This window comes from Phallusia mammillata, chromosome 4 (genome assembly GCF_965637545.1).
Source record: "Phallusia mammillata chromosome 4, kaPhaMamm4.hap1.1, whole genome shotgun sequence".
Classification (NCBI taxonomy): Eukaryota; Metazoa; Chordata; class Ascidiacea; order Phlebobranchia; family Ascidiidae; genus Phallusia; species Phallusia mammillata.
In genome coordinates, this window is record NC_137255.1 from 23370023 (window position 1) to 23390749 (window position 20727).

Sequence of the window (20727 nt, forward strand, 5' to 3'; positions counted from 1 at the left end):
TCTATTAACGCACTTTTGGATAATCACAAGAAGGTCATGCCACGTTGGAAAGCCCAATGACTGTGTTGTGTAAAATTTGAGAAGACAGCAGTTTTATCTGTATCATGTTCTGTACTTCGGAGTTGTGGTGTAACGATGTTCAAAGTTGTCTCTGAAAACAGAAGTGATTAAAATAAAGTCTGCTGAAAAATTCATTGCAAAAGAGAAATATGAAGACTGAGATCAACAGATTTTGTAGCACAAGTAAACTAGCATTGATTTTCACGATGATTTTTTTCGTGTTTAACATCAATAAAATTATGAGATTTAGCAGCAATAAACCAAAGTTTAAACCGGTTACCAAAGGAACGTATAGCGATGTGCCAATCCTAAAACCTTTAGTGTTGAAGTTTGGAAGTAAAGAATGGCGCAAGTTTATGCCTGAAATCGACGATTTGCTGACAAAAATTGAACATAACATAGTGACATGGCCAGTGGACATCAACAAAACAACTGACCCCAGGAATACAGTCATTCGTTTTAAACCATCAGTTGAACTTAGAGTTGGTCAAGAACTGAGGGGTACAATACAAGCCCGGGATTTTGAGAAAAGGGATAAGATATACGGAGGTGATTACTTTCGAGCCCGGTAAGGTCGACTTAATTTTGCTAAGTAAAATCAAGTAATTCGTTTTCGAGATACAAAGGACTTGCAGGTGTCCTGTTGTGTGTGTTTGTGTTGCATTTCTGACAAAACCCAACCACGAATTAAACCAAGAACGATAAAAAAAACCTAACGTGCTTGCACGGCCGACACAATCCGTAATTTTTTTTTGACAACATTAAATCTCAAGAGCCACAATGCATGATGTAACATGTGATTTGTCTAAAAAAATACATTTTTTTGGAAACTTTTTTCCATAGTGTATTTAAAAGTAACCATTCAAAACGAAAAGTTGCACTTTTTGCAAATTTCGTGATTCGACGTCTTACAAACACCATTCGGCCGAAAACATATGTTGCTTTCTCCGTAGCGCTCCGTAGCCAGAGGCATATTAAAGTAACCCGCAAATTAATGTTTATGATCAGCACGTAAAGCTCACGCCACCGCGTAAATAAATTGACCTTGCTATGAAGGGAATGTATATCCCAATTCGTGTTTATTTTTTCTAACATTTCTCCGTAATTTTAATTTTGTGATAAGCTTTCGTTAAAAGTTGTACTAATTAGTAATTGCAACCAATATCTGTCATTGTGCTAAATACAATATTTCCGATGATTTTTTATGTACAAGGCATACACATCCGCTGTTTGTGAACACGGAGGAGTATGGGAAGCTTTAGTTAAGCGTGTTGTAGACACACATACTTGTTGCGCAATATAGATTTTGGTGACGTTTTGGCATACCAAAGCCACTGACAATTGCGATTGCCCGCAGCATAAAGGATGCATTGGTTACAAACCTGCCAGTGCCAACAACATTCACTTCACATACATCGTATTTTTAGTCTCATGCGGGTTGATCCTCGGGAAATTCAGTTAAAAGACGGCATAGCAGTAATGATTGAAGATTATTACAATGGAACGTACGGTTGGAACACCATAGTCCCCTGGCCTGGACGATGTCAACTAATTATTGAACTTGTACACTCAAGTGAAGCAGTGGTGGATTTGATTTCGCAGCGCGCGACGCTTGTAAACTTAAATCGTGGTTTTCGAGGTATTTTTGACAATGATGACGTAGAATGCGACATAAATTTGAGGTGAGTTGAAATCTATTTGCTGGAAATAATTTCGGACGACGAAGAGGTATTGGAAAAAAAATCATAAACTAAAAATATTTAGAGTGAAGCTGAAACGCTGATTCACGGGGTATTGCGAGACAAGGAGGGTGCCGCTTAATCGCGAAATTAAACTGCTGACGGTTAGTGCTATTAAGGTTGGGATTTGAAAATAATTTCATTAAGCAAGCGTGCGAAGCCTGCTGAATCGCGGTACCAAATTTGTAAACAGTCTGAAATTAGAATAAGAACCCAGGCCAAACAAGAAAGTACCAGCCCGAAACCCAGCCCGAAACCCGGCCCGAACACAAATTGTTTTGAGAAGCTAAAACAGGCCCGAAAGTTTGATTGACAAGCCTATACACTGAAGCCGTAGGAAAGACAATAATCGACAATTTATTTTTAATATGCTAGATATATTGATTTTTATTGTACCCACTTATGGTTAAATGTTACTTATGCCAACATTAAAAAATGTTTTTCCTAAATCAAAGAACAATTTTGGTATGTACTTCAGTAGACTTTTTGTTTTCAATTTTCCTTTCAGTCCAGTTTATTCCTAAGATACCAGATCTAGTTATTTCTTTGTGCCAAATTTTGGTGTAATAGTTTTCGTTTAGTTAAGTGTTGTTTCTAATTTTGATATTTCATTCCAGTGATCCCGACAGCACCACTTGCGATTACTCACAAAAGTCCAGAGGCATCACTTGGTATTGCAACAAACCTCAGAACATAACTTCTTGTCCCGAACGAGTTCCCACGTACAAGATTATGAAAAAAGACAAAACCGTATTAGGAGATCAGCCACTTTTCAAAACGGGTGTAAATTGGCAAACTGAGATTTCCAATTCAGGGGCGATGTTCTATGCCCAAGGCACAACCGAAGATTTTCCGAGAAGCTCATTCAAATGCAACTTGCGTACTGCTTCAATAAGATCTAAACACAAAATGTCCTCTCACAGACCAACTGGCTACTTTCATGAAGGTCGATGGGTTTCATTGCTTTGCGATAACCACATAATTCCGTTAATGCGTGAGTGTTTGAAACACAAGTCCGTGTACGTTATTGGCGACTCTACGATACGTCAATGGTACTACAGCTTGCAAACGCAACTTCGACTACGAGACACCGGACTGTATGATAACAAATGTTGGTCCATGCCTCGAGACGGAATCAACCTTCAAGACGATATACGAATTCACTACAGAGCTCATGGCAACCCATTACACAGCTCAGGTCCGCCCGAGAGTCGCCCTTACATTGTGGACACATTGCAAACCATCAATGGAACTCGACCTACAGCTGTTGTGTTTAACATTGGGTCGCATTTTCTCCCGTACGATCCTTCTGTTTTTATACAACGTCTTACAGGAATTAGAAATGCTGCTGTAATGCTCCATAAAAGATATCCTTCGGTTCAGTTCTTTGTAAAGGGCGCCACGCGGTTTCGAAGCACTGCGGTCGGTCCACTGAGTGACTGGCTATATCTACGGACAGATCGGATTTTACGTGGATTTTTCAATGATTTGCAGTATGTACGTCACTTAGACACATGGGAAATGACATCTACACCACAAACCAACATTCATGCCAGTGAAGACTACATCGAAAAGTTTATTTTGCTTTTTTTGTCGTATTATTGCTAGCATCGTTTTGTCTGGTTAAAATGTATTCTGCACTATATACGAGGAGCAAACTATATGGCAGATTGTTATTTTTTTAGCCTAATAAGTTGTCATATATTGCTAAGTATAACGGCATCTTTTAGGTTGCTTTTAAAATAAATAAGCTTACATTAGTCAGAGGTTCTCAACCTGTTTGTCATTGCCAAGATAGAATGTAGTTCACGTTTCATTCACAAAACCACACATGAGAAACTGTTGGAAAAAGTTTGGAACCGTTCTTTTGTTAGTGACATTGTAAACGTCTTATTGCCAGCTTGTGTGCGTGGCATTGTGTAAGCAACTTAAAAAATCAGGTTTTAGGGAATGTCAAATCTTTTTTCGCATATAGCCCAAGGCCATATCAAAATAACGCCACTGGGTAAGTTTGTTCTTTTTCGAAAACCACATAATCAAGCAGTATAGAATTGATGTATGGTTGTGATAAGTTGATCAAAGTTGCTTTCAAATTTTTTTTCCACTTTTCAATTCGCGCTGTGAAATGACATTGTTTGTGATACACACATGGGACTTTACTGTTCTTCACCTGCTGTACTTTTGCAAATTTTTTCTCCCTTTCATTTACATTTAAGCAAGACTATTTTCCTTTCAACAAAAGCATTTTTTTAATTTTCAATGTGTTTTCGTCCTACTATCCTTTTTATTTAATATTAATAATTGCATTTATTACGTCCTTGTTTGAGGGTTAACCCACAAATGCGCAAGTGGGGCAACAGAAGATGTCCACATCGGTGGTGTCCCATCTAGGCAATCATTCGTTGAAGGTCCATCAATCAGCTTATATTGAGGATTGCACTTGTACGTCACCCTCGTGTCCACTAGATGTCGTGTTCCACAAGGAACGTTAAATTCATTTGACAGAATAGTCGGAAGGTCATCGCACGCTAAGGAAGACAAAACTTTTGGTTGTTTTACGAAGCGAAAACCAACGTACTTTTTTGCATATGTGAGTGTTGTAACAATGTTTGCACAGATCGCTAAACTTAAAATGGCTAAAAGCGTGGTAGTATTTGACAGTCATTTTAAGAACTTGTAAATTTGAGACTACAAAATAAAACCTAATTAAAAGCCAGGTGGTTCGGACAATGCATTGGATTAAAAATGTTTCATTCAGAATAAATAAAAAGTATCAATAAAAGCTAATTTAGCTAAACACTAGTCAAATGTGTTTTATGTGACTGGCGACTACCTGGTCGAGGTTTACACACAGGCAGAGTCTGCCATGCACCCCCGGCTTGGCAGCTTAAAAACCGTTGTCCGTCCAAATAATAAAATGAGCCGCAAGTGAATTCTATGTACTCCCCCTCACAGTAACCCTCTTCATCGAATGGGGTTACGATTCCAAATTGAATCGTCGGGGCAAGACACTCTAATAAAACACATCAAACGTATTTTGAATATTTTTTGTGCATTTTTTCTTTTTGTCGATTTTGTGAGTTTGTTGTAAACTTAGCTGTAGATCATGTTTGTCCGAACTTTTTGTAAACACGAGCAATAACAGTTTTAAAAATAAAGGCATTGTAAAAAAATGCAAAAATTGTCACAATACCAGGTTGAAAACAATGAGTGGAAGTTGAAAAAGATATAAACCCATTACAAAAACATAGCAATTAAACAGGTTCATAATAAGCACACTGACCTGGGAAAAGTTGGCAAAAGGGTATCGAATTTGGCTGAGACCAAACTACATCGCTGCAGGTTGTTGATGGAACGCCACCAATAGTTTGGCACAAACGAGGGCACACGTATACGTATGTGGTCCCATGAGTATAAAACGGAGCCACGGTTACACCCAAATCAATGGCAAAAGGCGGTGGGGTCATGCAGTCGGCTAAACAACAATCATTGACTTTCAAGGATCTGAAAACCTACTTCGTTAACAATTAACCGTTAAGTTGCTATAAATAGTGTAGCTACAGTGTAGCACGTTTAGCCTTTCATAAATGTTGCCCTCGCTTTTGTTGCGTTCTCTAACATTTCAATTTGCGTAGGTTTCCTGCTTGGTAATTGATTTAGTGCCAGTGTGTCAAACGTTGTCTTTTATCCGGCAAAACAAACCTAACCCATTTCAACAATCACCCTAAAAGCATATTTGGTATGTTTTAAAGTAGAAGTCACAAACTTACCTGCACACGTGAAGCCGTTTCCGACAAATCCAGGATTACAAGTGCAAAAGTATGAACCGAATGTATTAGTACAAAGTGCATTAGAGTCACACGAATCCATCATACTCACGCACTCGTCTAGGTCTAAAAATATCCAACTTGTATATATAGGTGTTGTATGAAGTATGTAATGGCAAAATAAATGTTTCTGCAAGTTATTTTACAGTTCAATACTGAGTTTTTATAATGTAATAAATAAAAAGGTACATTTACTAAATATAAACTACAAAACAAACTGATAGAGGTTAGATGTAACGTGCTTTAACCTTTTTGCCATTACTGCTGCTGCATTGTAACTGATAACGTATAACAAACCTGTACAGGATGCTAGCCCATCTCCAGTAAAACCGAAATCACAGGGACAAATGTATGAACCTATTGTATTATGGCATGTCGAATACAATGTACATCCATGTGTGCTTGCAAAGCATTCGTCAATATCTTAAAAAATACCAAACCCTTTTTTACTTAAACTTCCCTTTAACACTGCCACATAAACAAACGCAAGAAATGGAAACCACCAACTAACCTGCACAAGTAAATCCGTCTCCAGCATATCCCGGATTACAGGCACAAGTGTGTGAACTGAAGGTGTTGGTACAAAGTGCATTAAGGTCACACATGTCTGTCATGCTCGTGCACTCGTTTACATCTAGAAAAACCCATTTGTGCATAAGTGTCGTATCGAGAATTAAAGGGTGGCAATAATGTCATAGTGTCTGTCTTTCTCTGCAGCAGTGGTTCTAAAACATTTTAATTATATTTGCATAATGGTCCCTTTGAAGTTATCTCGAGGAATCGCGGTCCATATATCTGAATTAATTTTTCAGAAAAGAAAGCTTGACTGAACAAACTATTGCTAATTTTGCCATTTTCCACGAAAAAGAGACAAAATTAAAATTCCGTTTGCAAAATTACGCAGAGCAATCGTCCAAAGGCAGTTTGCTATGTTACGTTTTTATTTTGTCACCTATTTATGACGTCATAACATATTTCTATGTCGTGTTCGCTGTAACGAATCGTCGAGGGGACGTGGCCCCACGCGACTGAGAAGCCGGCAAGTTGGAGTTGGAGCTGGAGCTGGTGTTGAGCGGTGGTTCTGTCGCGAGTGTGTGTCTGCGCTGCTTTTATCGTTTTACTCTTTTATCTTATAAATACAAGTTTTATATTGGGTACTGACAGCCCGTTATTACAGCAGAACCGAGAAAAGGCGGAACAGAAAATTTGGCGAGCACGCCAGGACTGCTGTTGTCAGAAAGATGAATTTCTTTTCACATCCTCCGAAGTTTGAGGCAGGAAGCGATATTAGAACTTTTATCAACAACTTTGAATCATTTTGTAAAAGCGTTGAGGCAAGCGAAGCTGCAAAAAGGCATGCATTTTTGTTGGCATTGCCACCTGCTCTCAAGTTTGATATTTTAGAGACTGAAAACGAAAACTTATATGATGTCGCTTATGATGAGTTGAAGAAAAGAGCCACCGCTGTTACCTTATGTAAGTTTACACAAAGTAACGCCAGACTAACAATGGCGAGACGGACTCAAACTGTGAATGAAACTAACAGAGATTTCGTGTCAGATCTTGTGGCGCTTGGAAACCAAGCATTTCCAGAGGACAACAAACTAAGAAATGCAATGCTGTACACTTCTTTGCTAACCGGCCTCAGGGACAAACGGCTCGCGGATACTTTACAGCGCGAAAATTGCTCGAAGGAAGAACCAAGCTTCAGAGAAGCGTCGCGTCGAGCAATCAACGCGGACGATTTTACTGGTAAAAGCGATAAGTTGCGGGATATCGATGTTGCCCTGTTGAAGCCTAAAGTTGACCCAGTCACTGATCAGTTAAAACGCTTGGCTGAGGAAATCAAACAACTGCGACTTGAACTAAACGAGGTGCGAAATGAGAACAAGAGATATTCCTCTCGTCGGTGCTATAATTGTAATGGAGAGGGTCATTTTGCGAGAAACTGCAGGCAAAGAAGACCACGTACACCGGACTGGAAATGGCAAACAAGTGCCCAACAACCGACGTCGTTCCCCTATCAGGAGTCCGAGGTAAACCAGGATACAATAACACATAGAATTAACACCAACGAGAGTGTGCTGTACAAGTATGCTAACGTAAACATCAATGGCGTATCTGTGTTTGCATTAGTTGATACCGGGGCCACTGTCAGTGTGGTTTCAAGTGCTGTTTGTAAGAGACTTACAAACGTAAAGATAAAGTCGTGTCAAAGTAATTTACGCTTTGTTGGTGCCAATGGTAGTCAAATACAAATGGCAGGACTCATAGATGTTTGTTTCAGAGTCGCTGGTATTAGAACAACTGCTTCTGTTTATGTGTCGTCGGATATCGCCGAGGAGTGTATTTTGGGCATAGACTTTCTACAAAACCAAAATTGTGTAGTAAACTACAAGTTGATGACGCTGTCCGGAAATGGTGGGACAGTACCCTTGTTACCTAAACCAGGGATTTTACATAGTCACAGTGTAAAACTTTTAGAACCAATTGTTATTCGCCCAAAAACCGAAGTATCAGTTCCGTGCTCCTTTCATTCTGACGTTACGCTTCCCGATTCGACAGTGGTGATCGAGAGAAACCTTGAAGCGTGTTTAAAGTATGATGTAGCAGTCGCTGAGTACGTGACCAACACAAGAGGTAACATTGTCCAAGTGCGTATGGTTAATTCGCAAGACGTCGATAAGCATCTTCCCGCTGGCGTACATGTGGCGGATGTTGTTCCTGTTTCTGGTTTGAATAACTGTGTTTACAAAAACGCTTACACTTTGTGTTCTGTCACAGCTGAAAGCAATCAGTTTTTGGGGAATAAAGGACATCGAGATCTACTAAATGAACTTCGTGTTTCTCAGATGCCATTGCAAAAACAAGAAAAGGACGCGCTCGAACGAGTAATTGCAAAACGTCGTGCCGCTTTGCAGTTGGGTCGGATTCTCTTGGTAAGACCAAACTAACTTCCCATAATATAGATACTGGAGATTCGACTCCTATCCGTCAACATCCTAGGCGCGTTTCTGAGTCCCAAAAACAGACGATTGACAAGCTTGTGAACGATATGCACGAGCAGGGAATAATATCAGAATCAAATTCCCCGTGGGCAAGTCCGATAGTCTTGGTAAAGAAAAAAGATGGGAGTACCCGATTTTGCGTGGACTACAGGGGCCTTAACGATATAACTAAGAAACATAGTTACCCACTTCCACGTATTGACGAAAGTTTAAACCAACTTTCTGGTTGCCAATATTTTACAACTCTTGACCTAAAAACAGGATATTGGCAGATTCCAATGAGTGACGGTGCGAGAGAGAAAACGGCGTTTACTTGTCACCGGGGTTTGTTTGAATTTAATGTGATGCCCTTTGGCTTGACTAACGCTCCAGCCACGTTCCAGCATTTAATGCGCATTGTTTTAAACGGCATCGAGTGGAAGGGGGCACTTGCTTACCTTGATGACATAATCATTTATTCTCGTACATTCCAGGAACATTTGGAGCGTTTGGACAACGTCCTATGCCGCTTAGAAACAGCCGGTCTTAAACTTAAACCATCCAAGTGTCACATAATGCGGAAAGAAGTGCAGTTTCTTGGTCACGTCGTGTCAGGTGCAGGAGTGGCGTGTGATCCGGCAAAGATTAAAACAGTTCAGGAGTGGCCAAGACCGTCTTGTGTCCGGGAAGTGCGGCAGTTTCTTGGATTGGCCTCGTACTATCGACGGTTTGTCAGGAACTATTCAGTAATTGCATCCCCGCTATACGCTCTTACGCAAAAAGATAAAAGCCCCTTTTTATGGTCTGAAGAGTGCGAAGTGGCCTTCACGACCTTAAAAACAGCCCTGTCAGAACCCCCAGTACTACGGTACCCTGATATGTCGTTACCATTTGTTTTAGATACAGATGGATCAAATACGGCAGTGGGTTGTGTTTTATCGCAGTGTGTGGATGGAGAGGAACATCCAATAGCTTATGCTAGTCGTACGTTGACTAAGTGTGAACGTAATTATTCTACTACACGAAAGGAACTATTGGCTGTTGTATTTGCATTAAAACATTTCCGATGTTACCTCACAGGCAATCAGTTCCTTCTACGCACAGATCACGCCTCTTTAAGGTGGCTGTGGAAGTCGAAAGAAACGTACGGACAGTGCGCTAGATGGTTTGAACTACTTGCTTCTTTTAACTTCAAACTTGTTCACCGACCTGGTAAGAAGCATGGAAACGCTGACGCAATGAGCAGAATTCCATCAACAAGGCAAGATGAAGAGCCCGTTCCAGGTGATTTTCCTTTTGTTGTCACAAATTACGTGTCGAACCAGGGGTCAGAATTGTTATGTGCCATCGAATTAAAAGAGGAACTAGGATTGTCGGATAAAGAGTTGACCACTGCTATGCAAAATGATCAGGAACTAAATGTAATTGCTGATTGGATAAACAAAGGGGTACGACCACCATTTAAGAAAGTAAAACGTCTGTCCCGGAATATGAGGCATTACTGGTCGATATATGGGGATCTAGTTTGCCAGAATAACGCCGTCTATCGCAAGGTTGATGACATGTTTTCCCGTCATAAATTGCTGCTGGTAGTACCTAAAATGTTGCGAACGCGTGTTTTGCATCAAATGCACGACGAAAAACTCGGTGGTGGGCACCTTGGTTTAAAGAAAACGAGCGAGCGCATTAAACAACGGTTTTACTGGGCAGGCTGGAAGTCGGATGTAGATGACTACTGCCTTCGTTGTCCACTTTGCAACGTTCGGAAACTGTCAAACCCGAAAGCAACAGCTCCGTTGGTTCCGTCAACTGAAGATGGACCAATGCAACGGAGAGAAATTGACATTCTTGGTGGATTGCCAACTTCAGTTACTGGATATAGGTATGTTTTAGTGGCATGCGATGTATTTAGCAAATACATGCAAGCTTGGCCATTGCGCTCCCAGTCAGCCGAGGAAACCGCGGCAGTTTTATACCACCGTTGGTTTACGGTACATGGAGTACCCGAACGTATCCATTCTGACCAAGGTGGGAATTTCGAAAGTAAGATTTTCGCAGAACATGTGCAACTGTTGGGATGTACCAAATCGCGAACATCCCCGTATTGTCCCGGCAGCAATGGCGGGGTTGAGCGAAATAACAGAACTATTATTAGTATGCTTAAAAACTATACACAACGAGACCCGCGACGTTGGGACAAGGCCCTATCTTCAATCGCAGCCACGTATAATGCAAGTGTTCATAAATCCACAGGAATGACTCCACACTTGCTGCTGTATGGTCGAGAACTCAGACTACCCGCCGATTTACTTCTTGATGGGCCAGCAAGCTCTCCAACCACAGCCAACGTAGCAGAGCTTCAGGATCGATTACGGCTGGTGCGGGAGGTAGCAGGAGAACGTCTCCGCAACGTTCGTGAACGAATGAAAAAGCGTTACGATCGCAACTCGACAACTGCCACCTACAGTGTAGGTGATTATGTTATGCTTAGAGACACTGTATTGGGGTCAGATGAAAAGAAGAAGTTTCATATGCCATATAAGGGACCTTATCAGGTCCTGAAGGTATTGCCCCCCGTAAATTACCTGATTGGCAGAGAAGGAGAATCTAAACAACAGGTGGTACACTTTAACCGACTTAAGAAGAGTCACACGAACGCACCTATTCCCACTGCAGCGACTGATGAGGAAGGAGATATTGCTGAAGCCACTAGAACTGACCCTGAAGACGTCCCAACTTTGTTGCCTGGCGCATATTTTGTTTTACCTCACTGTAGGCGGAATAGACCACAATCGACCGTTAACGAACGACCACGTCGTCAGACACGACAGCCACGATTTTACCCAGCCCCCGAATAGATATTCATTTCGTGTAGTAATTGAGCGCCATACATGCGTGCGGCTATGCTTGACCCATACGTAATGTTACATGGTAAATGTTTTGTTGTGTGCTTCACAAAACCGTCGTGTTATCACGTAGTTTTAACGGGAACGCTATATTTTCACTTGTTCTGTCCAATGTTATATTTGTTACAGATTACATTCTGATGTGTTTCCATGTGTTTGACTTTACACTATCACTGTAGCTAAATCAATGTCTTTATGTCGCCAAACATTTAAAGTTCACAAAAAAATAAGTTGTTTTGTTTTGTTGCACATTTGTTTTGTTTCTCCCACGCTTGTTTTGTTTCATGTCGTTATGTAATTCAAAATATATACATATTGTTCATTGTTTTTCACTCTTCTCTGTTTGTTTATGCACTTATGTTGCTTTCACTATTTTTCACTTTATGTCTACACCTGTATCAAACGTTTATGTCAGTTCATTCGGACACAAAATTTCTTGTTATCAGTGTCATGGGTTTACCTTTATGCATTATACTGTTTGTTGCTTAGCGTTGTACCAGGGGGCACAACAACATGTAGCGGGGGAAGTGTGTTACGTTTTTATTTTGTCACCTATTTATGACGTCATAACATATTTCTATGTCGTGTTCGCTGTAACGAATCGTCGAGGGGACGTGGCCCCACGCGACTGAGAAGCCGGCAAGTTGGAGTTGGAGCTGGAGCTGGTGTTGAGCGGTGGTTCTGTCGCGAGTGTGTGTCTGCGCTGCTTTTATCGTTTTACTCTTTTATCTTATCAATACAAGTTTTATATTGGGTACTGACAGCCCGTTATTACAGCAGAACCGAGAAAAGGCGTAACAGTTACATCAACGACATGAAAAACCCTTTAGGATTTAGCGCGAAAAGTTGCATTTACTTTTTTTGTGATAATACAAGCCTTAAATTCAATCCAGATTTACACAGATTTAGAAGACATGATTGTATAAACCTTCGTATACAGGTTAATGGTGTTGCGCTTTTCATCTTTTTTTCTTTATCTGCAATTGCATAAAAGGGATTGATAACGTGTTATACCTGTACAGGATGCTAGCCCATCTCCAGTAAAACCGAAATCACAAGGACACATGTATGAACCTATCGTATTAGACTAATAATTAGAGCATGTCGAATATAGTGTACATCCATGTGTGTTTGTAAAGCATTCGTCAATATCTAAAACATTTCTTTCAACGCCAGTACTTTGTAAAATTGGGTTAGATGTTCGTAATTATATCTTCGATATGTTTTCGAAACCATACATCGTATTTTTAGTTTCATGCGGGTTGATCCTCGGGGAATTCAGTTAAAAGATAGCACTAATGATTGAAGATTTATTACAATGGAACGTACGGTTGGAACACCGTAGTCGTCTGGCCTGGACGATGTCAACTAATTATTGAACTTGTACACTTCAGTGAAGCAGTGGTGGATTTGGTATCGCAGCGAGCAACGCTTGTAAACTTAAATCGTGGTTTTCGAGGCATCTTTGACAATGATGAAGTAAAATGCGACATAAATTTAAGGTGAGTTAATATGTCATTGCTGAAAATAGTTTCTGCCGACAAAAATCTGTGGGCAGAAAAACAATAAAATCGTAAACTAAAAATATTCAGGGTGAAGCTGAAACGCTGGTCCGCGGGGTATGCGAGACAAGGCGGGAACCGCTTAATCGCGAATTAAATTGCTGACGGTTAGTGCTATTAAGGTTGAGGTTTCAAAATATTTTCGTATAACAAACCCTGTCTCTGCCTAATCGTACATCAGCAATTTATTAACGTTAATCTGTCGTGCGAAGCCTACTAAATCGCAGGAACAGAGTTATAAAAGGTCTGAAATGGAAGTCCGAACCCGACCTAAACCCAAAAGTACCAGCCTGAAACCCGGCCCGACACAAATTGTTTTCGAGAAGCCCAAAGAGGCTCGAAAGTTTAATTGCCAGGCCTTTACATTGAAGCCCCAGGAGGGCCAGGAAAAACAATACTAGACATATGTTTTTTTTAACAAGGCGTTTTATTATCCCATATTGATTTTTGTTGTTCCCACTATTGGTTAAATCGTTTTCGTTTAGTTAAGTATTGTTTCTAATTTTAAAACTTTATTGCAGTGGTCCTGACAACTCAAGTTGCAATTACTCACAAAAGTCTAGAGGCATCACTTGGTATTGCAACAAACCTCCGAACTTAACTTCTTGTCCCGAACGAGTTCCCATGTAAAAGATTATAAAAATAGACAAAACCGTTTTAGGAGATCAACCACTTTTCAAAACAGGTGTAAATTGGCAAACTGAGATTTCAAACTCGGGAGCGATGTTTTATGTCCAAGGCACAATCGAAGATATGCCGAGAAGCTCATTAAAATGCAACTCGCGTACTGCCTTAATAAGATCTAAACACAAAATGTTGTCTTGAAGACCAACTGGCTACTTTCATCAAGGTCGATGGGTTTCATTGCTTTGCGATAACCACAATATCCCGTCAATTCGTGAGTGTTTAAAACACAAGTCCGTGTACATTATCGGCGATTCTACGATACGTCAATGGTACTACAGCTTCCAAACGCAACTTCGACTAAGAGACACCAGACTGTATGATAACAAATGTTGGTCCATGCCCAAAGACGGAATCAACCTTCAAGACGATATACGAATTCACTACAGAGCACATGGCAACCCATTACACAGCTCAGGTCCGCCCGAGAGTCGTCCTTACATTGTGGACACATTGCAAACCATTAATGGAAGTCGACCTACAGCCGTTGTGTTTAACATTGGGTCACTCTTTCTACCGTACGACCCTTCTGTATTGATACAACGTCTTACAGGAATTAGAAATGCCATTGTAATGCTCCATAAAAGATATCCTTCCGTTCAGTTCTTTGTAAAGGGCGCCACGCGGTTTCGAAGCAGTGCGGTCGGTCCACTCAGCGACTTGCTATATCTACGGACAGATCGGATTTTAAAATGACATCTACACCACAAACCAACATTCATGCGAGTATAGACAACATATAAAAGTTTATTTTGCTTTTTTCGTCGTATTTTTGCTAGCATTGTTTTTAGTGGTAAAAATACTTACTGCACTATAAATGGTGAGCACACTATATGACAGATTGTTATTTTCTTTAGCATAATAAGCACATTATGCCAATTTTAAATCCGTTTCTGTTGTGTTATTTTGCTAAGTTTTCCGGCATCCTTTACGTTGTCTTTAAAAATGAATAAGGGTACGGTGGAGATAGGAAATTTGGCTTGAAACGCAAAAAACGTTTCGAAATCGTTTCGACAAAACGAAATTCGTTTCGGCAAAACGAATTTTGTTTCCAACGTAAAAAATTGTTTCCGAGCAAAATTTGTTTCGAACTGAAAAAAAAAAACTTTAACAATATTTCAGAAAATTTGTTGCATTTTGTAACAATTTTGTTTCGAACTTTTTGGTCCACTAGATGGAGATAAAAAGCCATTTATTTTCAAAATCGATAAAAATGGCGACACAGAGTGCTTTGTTCAAAAAATCATTTCCTTTTAAAAATTACAGGAAACAAATTTGTTTCAAAAATTGTTACAGGAAACAAATTTGTTTCAAAAATTGTTACAGGAAACAAATTTGTTTCAAAAATTGTTACAGGAAACAAATTTGTTTCAAAAATTGTTACAGGAAACAAATTTGTTTCAAAAATTGTTACAGGAAACAAATTTGTTTCAAAAATTGTTACAGGAAACAAATTTGTTTCAAAAATTGTTACAGGAAACAAATTTGTTTCAAAAATTGTTACAGGAAACAAATTTGTTTCAAAAATTGTTACAGGAAACAAATTTGCTTCAAAAAATTGATATTAAAGTCACATTAATTTCCGTTTTAAAAAAAAATACCAAACAAGCAGTGAGTCAAGTTCAGTATCTTAGTTTCAATATCCGATTTTATAAGTTCTTAGGGGAAAAACATGACAGGTTATTAAAATAATTGCAAAACAAAAATTGTAACAGGAAACAAATTTGTTTCAAAAATTGTTACAGGAAACAAATTTGTTTCAAAACTTATTACAGGAAACAAATTTGTTTCAAAAATTGTTACAGGAAACAAATTTGTTTCAAAAATTGTTGCAGGAAACAAATTTGTTTCAAAAATTGTTACAGGAAACAAATTTGTTTCAAAAATTGTTACAGGAAACAAATTTGTTTCAAAAAATTGTTATTAAAGTCACATTAATTTCCGGTTTGAAAAAAAAATATCAAACAAGCAGTGAGTCAAGTTCAGTATCTTAGTTTCAAGATCAGATTTGATAAGTTCTTAGGGGAAAAGCATGACAGGTTACTAAAATAATTGCACAACAAAAATTGTAACAGGAAACAAATTTGTTTCAAAAATTGTTACAGGAAACAAATTTGTTTCAAAAATTGTTACAGGAAACAAATTTGTTTCAAAAATTGTTACAGGAAACAAATTTGTTTCAAAAATTGTTACAGGAAACAAATTTGTTTCAAAAATTGTTACAGGAAACAAATTTGCTTCAAAAAATTGATATTAAAGTCACATTAATTTCCGTTTTAAAAAAAAAAACCAAACAAGCAGTGAGTCAAGTTCAGTTTCTTAGTTTCAATATCCGATTTTATAAGTTCTTAGGGGAAAAACATGACAGGTTATTAAAATAAGTGCACAACAAAAATTGTAACAGAAAACAAATTTGTTTCAAAAATTGTTACAGGAAACAAATTTGTTTCAAAAATTGTTACAGGAAACAAATTTGTTTCAAAAATTGTTACAGGAAACAAATTTGTTTCAAAAATTGTTACAGGAAACAAATTTGTTTCAAAAATTGTTACAGGAAACAAATTTGTTTCAAAAATTGTTACAGGAAACAAATTTGTTTCAAAAATTGTTACAGGAAACAAATTTGCTTCAAAAAATTGATATTAAAGTCACATTAATTTCCGTTTTAAAAAAAATACCAAACAAGCAGTGAGTCAAGTTCAGTATCTTAGTTTCAATATCCGATTTTATAAGTTCTTAGGGGAAAAACATGACAGGTTATTAAAATAATTGCAAAACAAAAATTGTAACAGGAAACAAATTTGTTTCAAAAATTGTTACAGGAAACAAATTTGTTTCAAAACTTATTACAGGAAACAAATTTGTTTCAAAAATTGTTACAGGAAACAAATTTGTTTCCAAAATTGTTACAGGAAACAAATTTGTTTCAAAAAATTGTTATTAAAGTCACATTAATTTCCGGTTTGAAAAAAAAATATCAAACAAGCAGTGAGTCAAGTTCAGTATCTTAGTTTCAAGATCAGATTTGATAAGTTCTTAGGGGAAAAGCATGACAGGTTACTAAAATAATTGCACAACAAAAATTGTAACAGGAAACAAATTTGTTTCAAAAATTGTTACAGGAAACAAATTTGTTTCAAAAATTGTTACAGGAAACAAATTTGTTTCAAAAATTGTTACAGGAAACAAATTTGTTTCAAAAATTGTTACAGGAAACAAATTTGTTTCAAAAATTGTTACAGGAAACAAATTTGTTTCAAAAATTGTTACAGGAAACAAATTTGCTTCAAAAAATTGATATTAAAGTCACATTAATTTCCGTTTTAAAAAAAAATACCAAACAAGCAGTGAGTCAAGTTCAGTTTCTTAGTTTCAATATCCGATTTTATAAGTTCTTAGGGGAAAAACATGACAGGTTATTAAAATAAGTGCACAACAAAAATTGTAACAGAAAACAAATTTGTTTCAAAAATTGTTACAGGAAACAAATTTGTTTCAAAAATTGTTACAGGAAACAAATTTGTTTCAAAAATTGTTACAGGAAACAAATTTGTTTCAAAAATTGTTACAGGAAACAAATTTGTTTCAAAAATTGTTACAGGAAACAAATTTGTTTCAAAAAATTGTTATTAAAGTCACATTAATTTCCGGTTTGAAAAAAAAATATCAAACAAGCAGTGAGTCAAGTTCAGTATCTTAGTTTCAAGATCAGATTTGATAAGTTCTTAGGGGAAAAGCATGACAGGGTATTAAAATAATTGCACAACAAAAATTGTAACAGGAAACAAATTTGTTTCAAAAATTGTTACAGGAAACAAATTTGTTTCAAAAATTGTTACAGGAAACAAATTTGTTTCAAAACTAATTACAGGAAACAAATTTGTTTCAAAAATTGTTACAGGAAACAAATTTGTTTCAAAAATTGTTGCAGGAAACAAATTTGATTCAAAAATTGTTACAGGAAACAAATTTGTTCAAAAAAACTATTATTAGAGAAACATTAATGTGTTGCAAATCAAAGTCAGCTGTTTATGGTTGCAAATCCAAGTTGGCTCTTGAAAACAGTTTTCTTTTAAACCAGTTCGTTCGTGTTTTAGAGCCAGTAAAGTATGCTAAGGGCCACCTAATTCTATTGAATTGGGGGCGTGCCAACGAAAATAACTATCATGCTCGCTTGTCACTTCGGTTTCGCTAACCTGAACAAACTGAAACTTTGCATGCTGTTTCTGGTTGCAAATCCAAGTTGGCTCGTGAAAACCGTTTAATTTCAAACCAGTTCGTTCGTGTTTTAGATTCTCTAAGATATGCTAAGGACAACCTACTTCTATTGCATTAGGGGTCGTGCCCGCGAAAATAACTATCATGTTCGCTTGTCATTTCGGTTTCGCTAACCTGAACAAACTGAAATTTTGCAAGCTGTTTCTGCTTGCAAATCCAAGTTGGTTCGTGAAAACCGTTTAATTTTAAACCAGTTCCTTCGTGTTTTAGAGCCAGTAAAGTATGCTAAGGGCGCCCTACTTATATCGCGTTAGCGGTCGTGCCCACGAAAAAAACTATCATGTTCGCTTGTCATTTCGGTTTCGCTAACCTGAAAAAACTGAAACTTGGCCAGCTGTTTCTGCTTGCAAATCCAAGTTGGCTCGTGAAAACCGTTTAATTTTGAATCAGGTTGTTCGTGTTTTAGAGCCACTAAGATATGCTAAGGGCGACCTACTTCTATTGCGTTAGGGGCGTGCCCACGAAAATAACTATCATGTTCGCTTGTCATTTCGGTTTCGCTAACCTGAAAAAACTGAAACTTGGCCAGCTGTTTCTGCTTGCAAATCCAAGTTGGCTCGAGAAAACTGTTTAATTTTGAACCAGTTCGTTCGTGTTTTCGAGCCAGTAAGGTATGCTAAGGGCAACCTACTTCTATTGAATTAGGGGCCTGCCCACGAAAATAACTATCATGTTCGCTTGTCATTTCGGTTTCGCTAACCTGAAAAAACTGAAACTTGGCCAGCTGTTTCTGGTTGCAAATCCAAGTTGGCTCGTGAAAACCGTTTAATTTTAAACCTGTTCGTTCGTGTTTTAGAGCCAGTAAGGTATGCTAAGGGCAACCTACTTCTATGGCGTTAGCGGTTGTGCCCACGAAAATAACTATCATGTTCGCTTGTCACTTCGGTTTCGCTAACCTGAACAAACTGGAACTTTGCCAGCTGTTTCTGCTTGCAAATCCAAGTTGGTTCGTGAAAACCGTTTAATTTTAAACCAGTTCCTTCGTGTTTTAGAGCCAGTAAGGTATGCTAAGGGCGACCTAATTCTATTGAATTATGGGGCGTGCCAACGAACATAACTATCATGCTCGCTTGTCACTTCGGTTTCGCTAACCTGAACAAACTGAAACTTTGCCAGCTGTTTCTGCTTGCAAATCCAAGTTGGCTCGTGAAAACCGTTTAATTTCAAACCAGTTCGTTCGTGTTTTAGATTCTCTAAGATATGCTATGGGCGACCTACTTCTATTGCATTAGGGGTCGTGCCCGCGAAAATAACTATTATGTTCGCTTGTCATTTCGGTTTCGCTAACCTGAACAAACTGAAATTTTGCAAGCTGTTTCTGCTTGCAAATCCAAGTTGGCTCGTGAAAACCGTTTAATTTTAAACCAGTTCCTTCGTGTTTTAGAGCCAGTAAAGTATGCTAAGGGCGACCTACTGATATCGCGTTAGCGGTCGTGCCCACGAAAATAACTATCATGTTCGCTTGTCACTTCGGTTTCGCTAACCTGAACAAACTGAAACTTTGCAAGCTATTTGTAGTTGTAAATCCAAGTTGGCTCGTGAAAACCGTTTAATTTTAAACCAGTTCGTTCGTGTTTTAGAGCCAGTAAGGTATGCTAAGGGCGACCTACTTCTATGGCGTTAGCGGTCGTGCCCACGAAAAAAACTATCATGTTCGCTTGTCATTTCGGTTTCGCTAACCTGAAAAAACTGAAACTTGGCCAGCTGTTTCTGCTTGCAAATCCAAGTTGGCTCGTGAAAACCGTTTAATTTTGAATCAGGTTGTTCGTGTTTTAGAGCCACTAAGATATGCTAAGGTCGACCTACTTCTATGGCGTTAGCGGTCGTGCCCACGAAAAAAACTATCATGTTCGCTTGTCATTTCGGTTTCGCTAACCTGAAAAAACTGAAACTTGGCCAGCTGTTTCTGCTTGCAAATCCAAGTTGGCTCGTGAAAACCGTTTAATTTTGAATCAGGTTGTTCGTGTTTTAGAGCCACTAAGATATGCTAAGGTCGACCTACTTCTATTGCATTAGGGGTCGTGCCCGCGAAAATAACTATCATGTTCGCTTGTCATTTCGGTTTCGCTAACCTGAACAAACTGAAATTTTGCAAGCTGTTTCTGCTTGCAAATCCAAGTTGGCTCGTGAAAACCGTTTAATTTTAAACCAGTTCCTTCGTGTTTTAGAGCCAGTAAAGTATGCTAAGGGCGACCTACTTATATCGCGTTAGCGGTCGTGCCCACGAAAATAACTATCATGTTCGCTTGTCACTTCGGTTTCGCTAACCTGAACAAACTGAAACTTGGCAAGCTATTTGTAGTTGTAAATCCAAGTTGGCTCGTGAAAACCGTTTAATTTTAAACCAGTTCGTTCGTGTTTTAGAGCCAGTAAGGTATGCTAAGGGCGACCTACTTCTATGGCGTTAGCGGTCGTGCCCACGAAAAAAACTATCATGTTCGCTTGTCATTTCGGTTTCGCTAACCTGAAAAAACTGAAACTTGGCCAGCTGTTTCTGGTTGCAAATCCAAGTTGGCTCGTGAAAACCGTTTAATTTTAAACCTGTTCGTTCGTGTTTTAGAGCCAGTAAGGTATGCTAAGGGCAACCTACTTCTATGGCGTTAGCGGTCGTGCCCACGAAAATAACTATCATGTTCGCTTGTCACTTCGGTTTCGCTAACCTGAACAAACTGGAACTTTGCCAG

General features: G+C 38.6%; 4 protein-coding genes across 9 annotated transcripts; 3 read left to right on the forward strand and 1 right to left on the reverse strand.

Moving 5' to 3' along the window:
* Positions 1–1486: 1486 nt before the first annotated feature.
* On the forward strand, positions 1487–4042 carry LOC145223880 (NXPE family member 3-like). The gene is made up of 2 exons (XM_080090286.1): positions 1487–1742; positions 2417–4042. Exons 1-2 carry the CDS (start codon positions 1492–1494, stop codon positions 3405–3407), a joined length of 1242 nt encoding a protein of 413 aa, XP_079946412.1. The 5' UTR covers positions 1487–1491; the 3' UTR covers positions 3408–4042.
* Positions 4043–4053: 11 nt separating this feature from the next.
* On the reverse strand, positions 4054–12602 carry LOC145223881 (complement receptor type 2-like). The gene is made up of 7 exons (XM_080090287.1): positions 12534–12602; positions 6138–6260; positions 5924–6049; positions 5570–5692; positions 5083–5274; positions 4633–4812; positions 4054–4327 (listed from the first exon to the last, which is right to left on the reverse strand). The coding sequence occupies exons 1-7, from the start codon at positions 12583–12585 to the stop codon at positions 4110–4112; spliced, it is 1014 nt and encodes a 337-aa protein (XP_079946413.1). The 5' UTR covers positions 12586–12602; the 3' UTR covers positions 4054–4109.
* On the forward strand, positions 6563–9845 carry LOC145223879 (uncharacterized). 6 transcript variants are annotated; one of them, XM_080090283.1, is made up of 4 exons: positions 6563–8565; positions 9108–9340; positions 9514–9597; positions 9694–9761. In XM_080090283.1, exons 1-3 carry the CDS (start codon positions 6868–6870, stop codon positions 9593–9595), a joined length of 2013 nt encoding a protein of 670 aa, XP_079946409.1. In that variant the 5' UTR covers positions 6563–6867; the 3' UTR covers positions 9596–9597; positions 9694–9761. The 6 variants fall into 6 exon arrangements, with proteins under 6 accessions (XP_079946409.1, XP_079946407.1, XP_079946411.1 ...); XM_080090281.1 differs by having other exon boundaries at positions 9514–9618; positions 9694–9758; XM_080090285.1 differs by lacking the exon at positions 9694–9761 and having other exon boundaries at positions 6563–8266; positions 8411–8565; positions 9514–9659.
* Positions 9832–12276, forward strand: LOC145223883 (uncharacterized). The gene is made up of 3 exons (XM_080090288.1): positions 9832–9897; positions 10324–10495; positions 10867–12276. The coding sequence occupies exons 2-3, from the start codon at positions 10342–10344 to the stop codon at positions 11469–11471; spliced, it is 759 nt and encodes a 252-aa protein (XP_079946414.1). The 5' UTR covers positions 9832–9897; positions 10324–10341; the 3' UTR covers positions 11472–12276.
* Positions 12603–20727: the final 8125 nt, after the last annotated feature.

Excerpts from the sequence above, each read along its gene's own strand:
- LOC145223880 (XM_080090286.1), top strand. The coding sequence starts at position 1,492 with ATGCGGGTTGATCCTCGGGAAATTCAGTTAAAAGACGGCATAGCAGTA. Across the intron at positions 1,743-2,416 it reads GAATGCGACATAAATTTGAG|TGATCCCGACAGCACCACTT; the intron begins GTGAGTTGAAAT and ends ATTTCATTCCAG.
- LOC145223879 (XM_080090282.1), top strand. The coding sequence starts at position 6,868 with ATGAATTTCTTTTCACATCCTCCGAAGTTTGAGGCAGGAAGCGATATT. Across the intron at positions 8,566-9,107 it reads AGTTGGGTCGGATTCTCTTG|GAACATTTGGAGCGTTTGGA; the intron begins GTAAGACCAAAC and ends CGTACATTCCAG. Across the intron at positions 9,341-9,693 it reads TTGGCCTCGTACTATCGACG|GCAATCAGTTCCTTCTACGC; the intron begins GTTTGTCAGGAA and ends GTTACCTCACAG.
- LOC145223883 (XM_080090288.1), top strand. The coding sequence starts at position 10,342 with ATGACTACTGCCTTCGTTGTCCACTTTGCAACGTTCGGAAACTGTCAA. Across the intron at positions 10,496-10,866 it reads ACTTCAGTTACTGGATATAG|GAATGACTCCACACTTGCTG; the intron begins GTATGTTTTAGT and ends ATAAATCCACAG.
- LOC145223881 (XM_080090287.1), bottom strand. The coding sequence starts at position 12,585 with ATGTGTCCTTGTGATTTCGGTTTTACTGGAGATGGGCTAGCATCCTGT. Across the intron at positions 6,261-12,533 it reads TGGGCTAGCATCCTGTACAG|ATGTAAACGAGTGCACGAGC; the intron begins GTATAACACGTT and ends GGGTTTTTCTAG. Across the intron at positions 5,693-5,923 it reads TGGGCTAGCATCCTGTACAG|ACCTAGACGAGTGCGTGAGT; the intron begins GTTTGTTATACG and ends GGATATTTTTAG.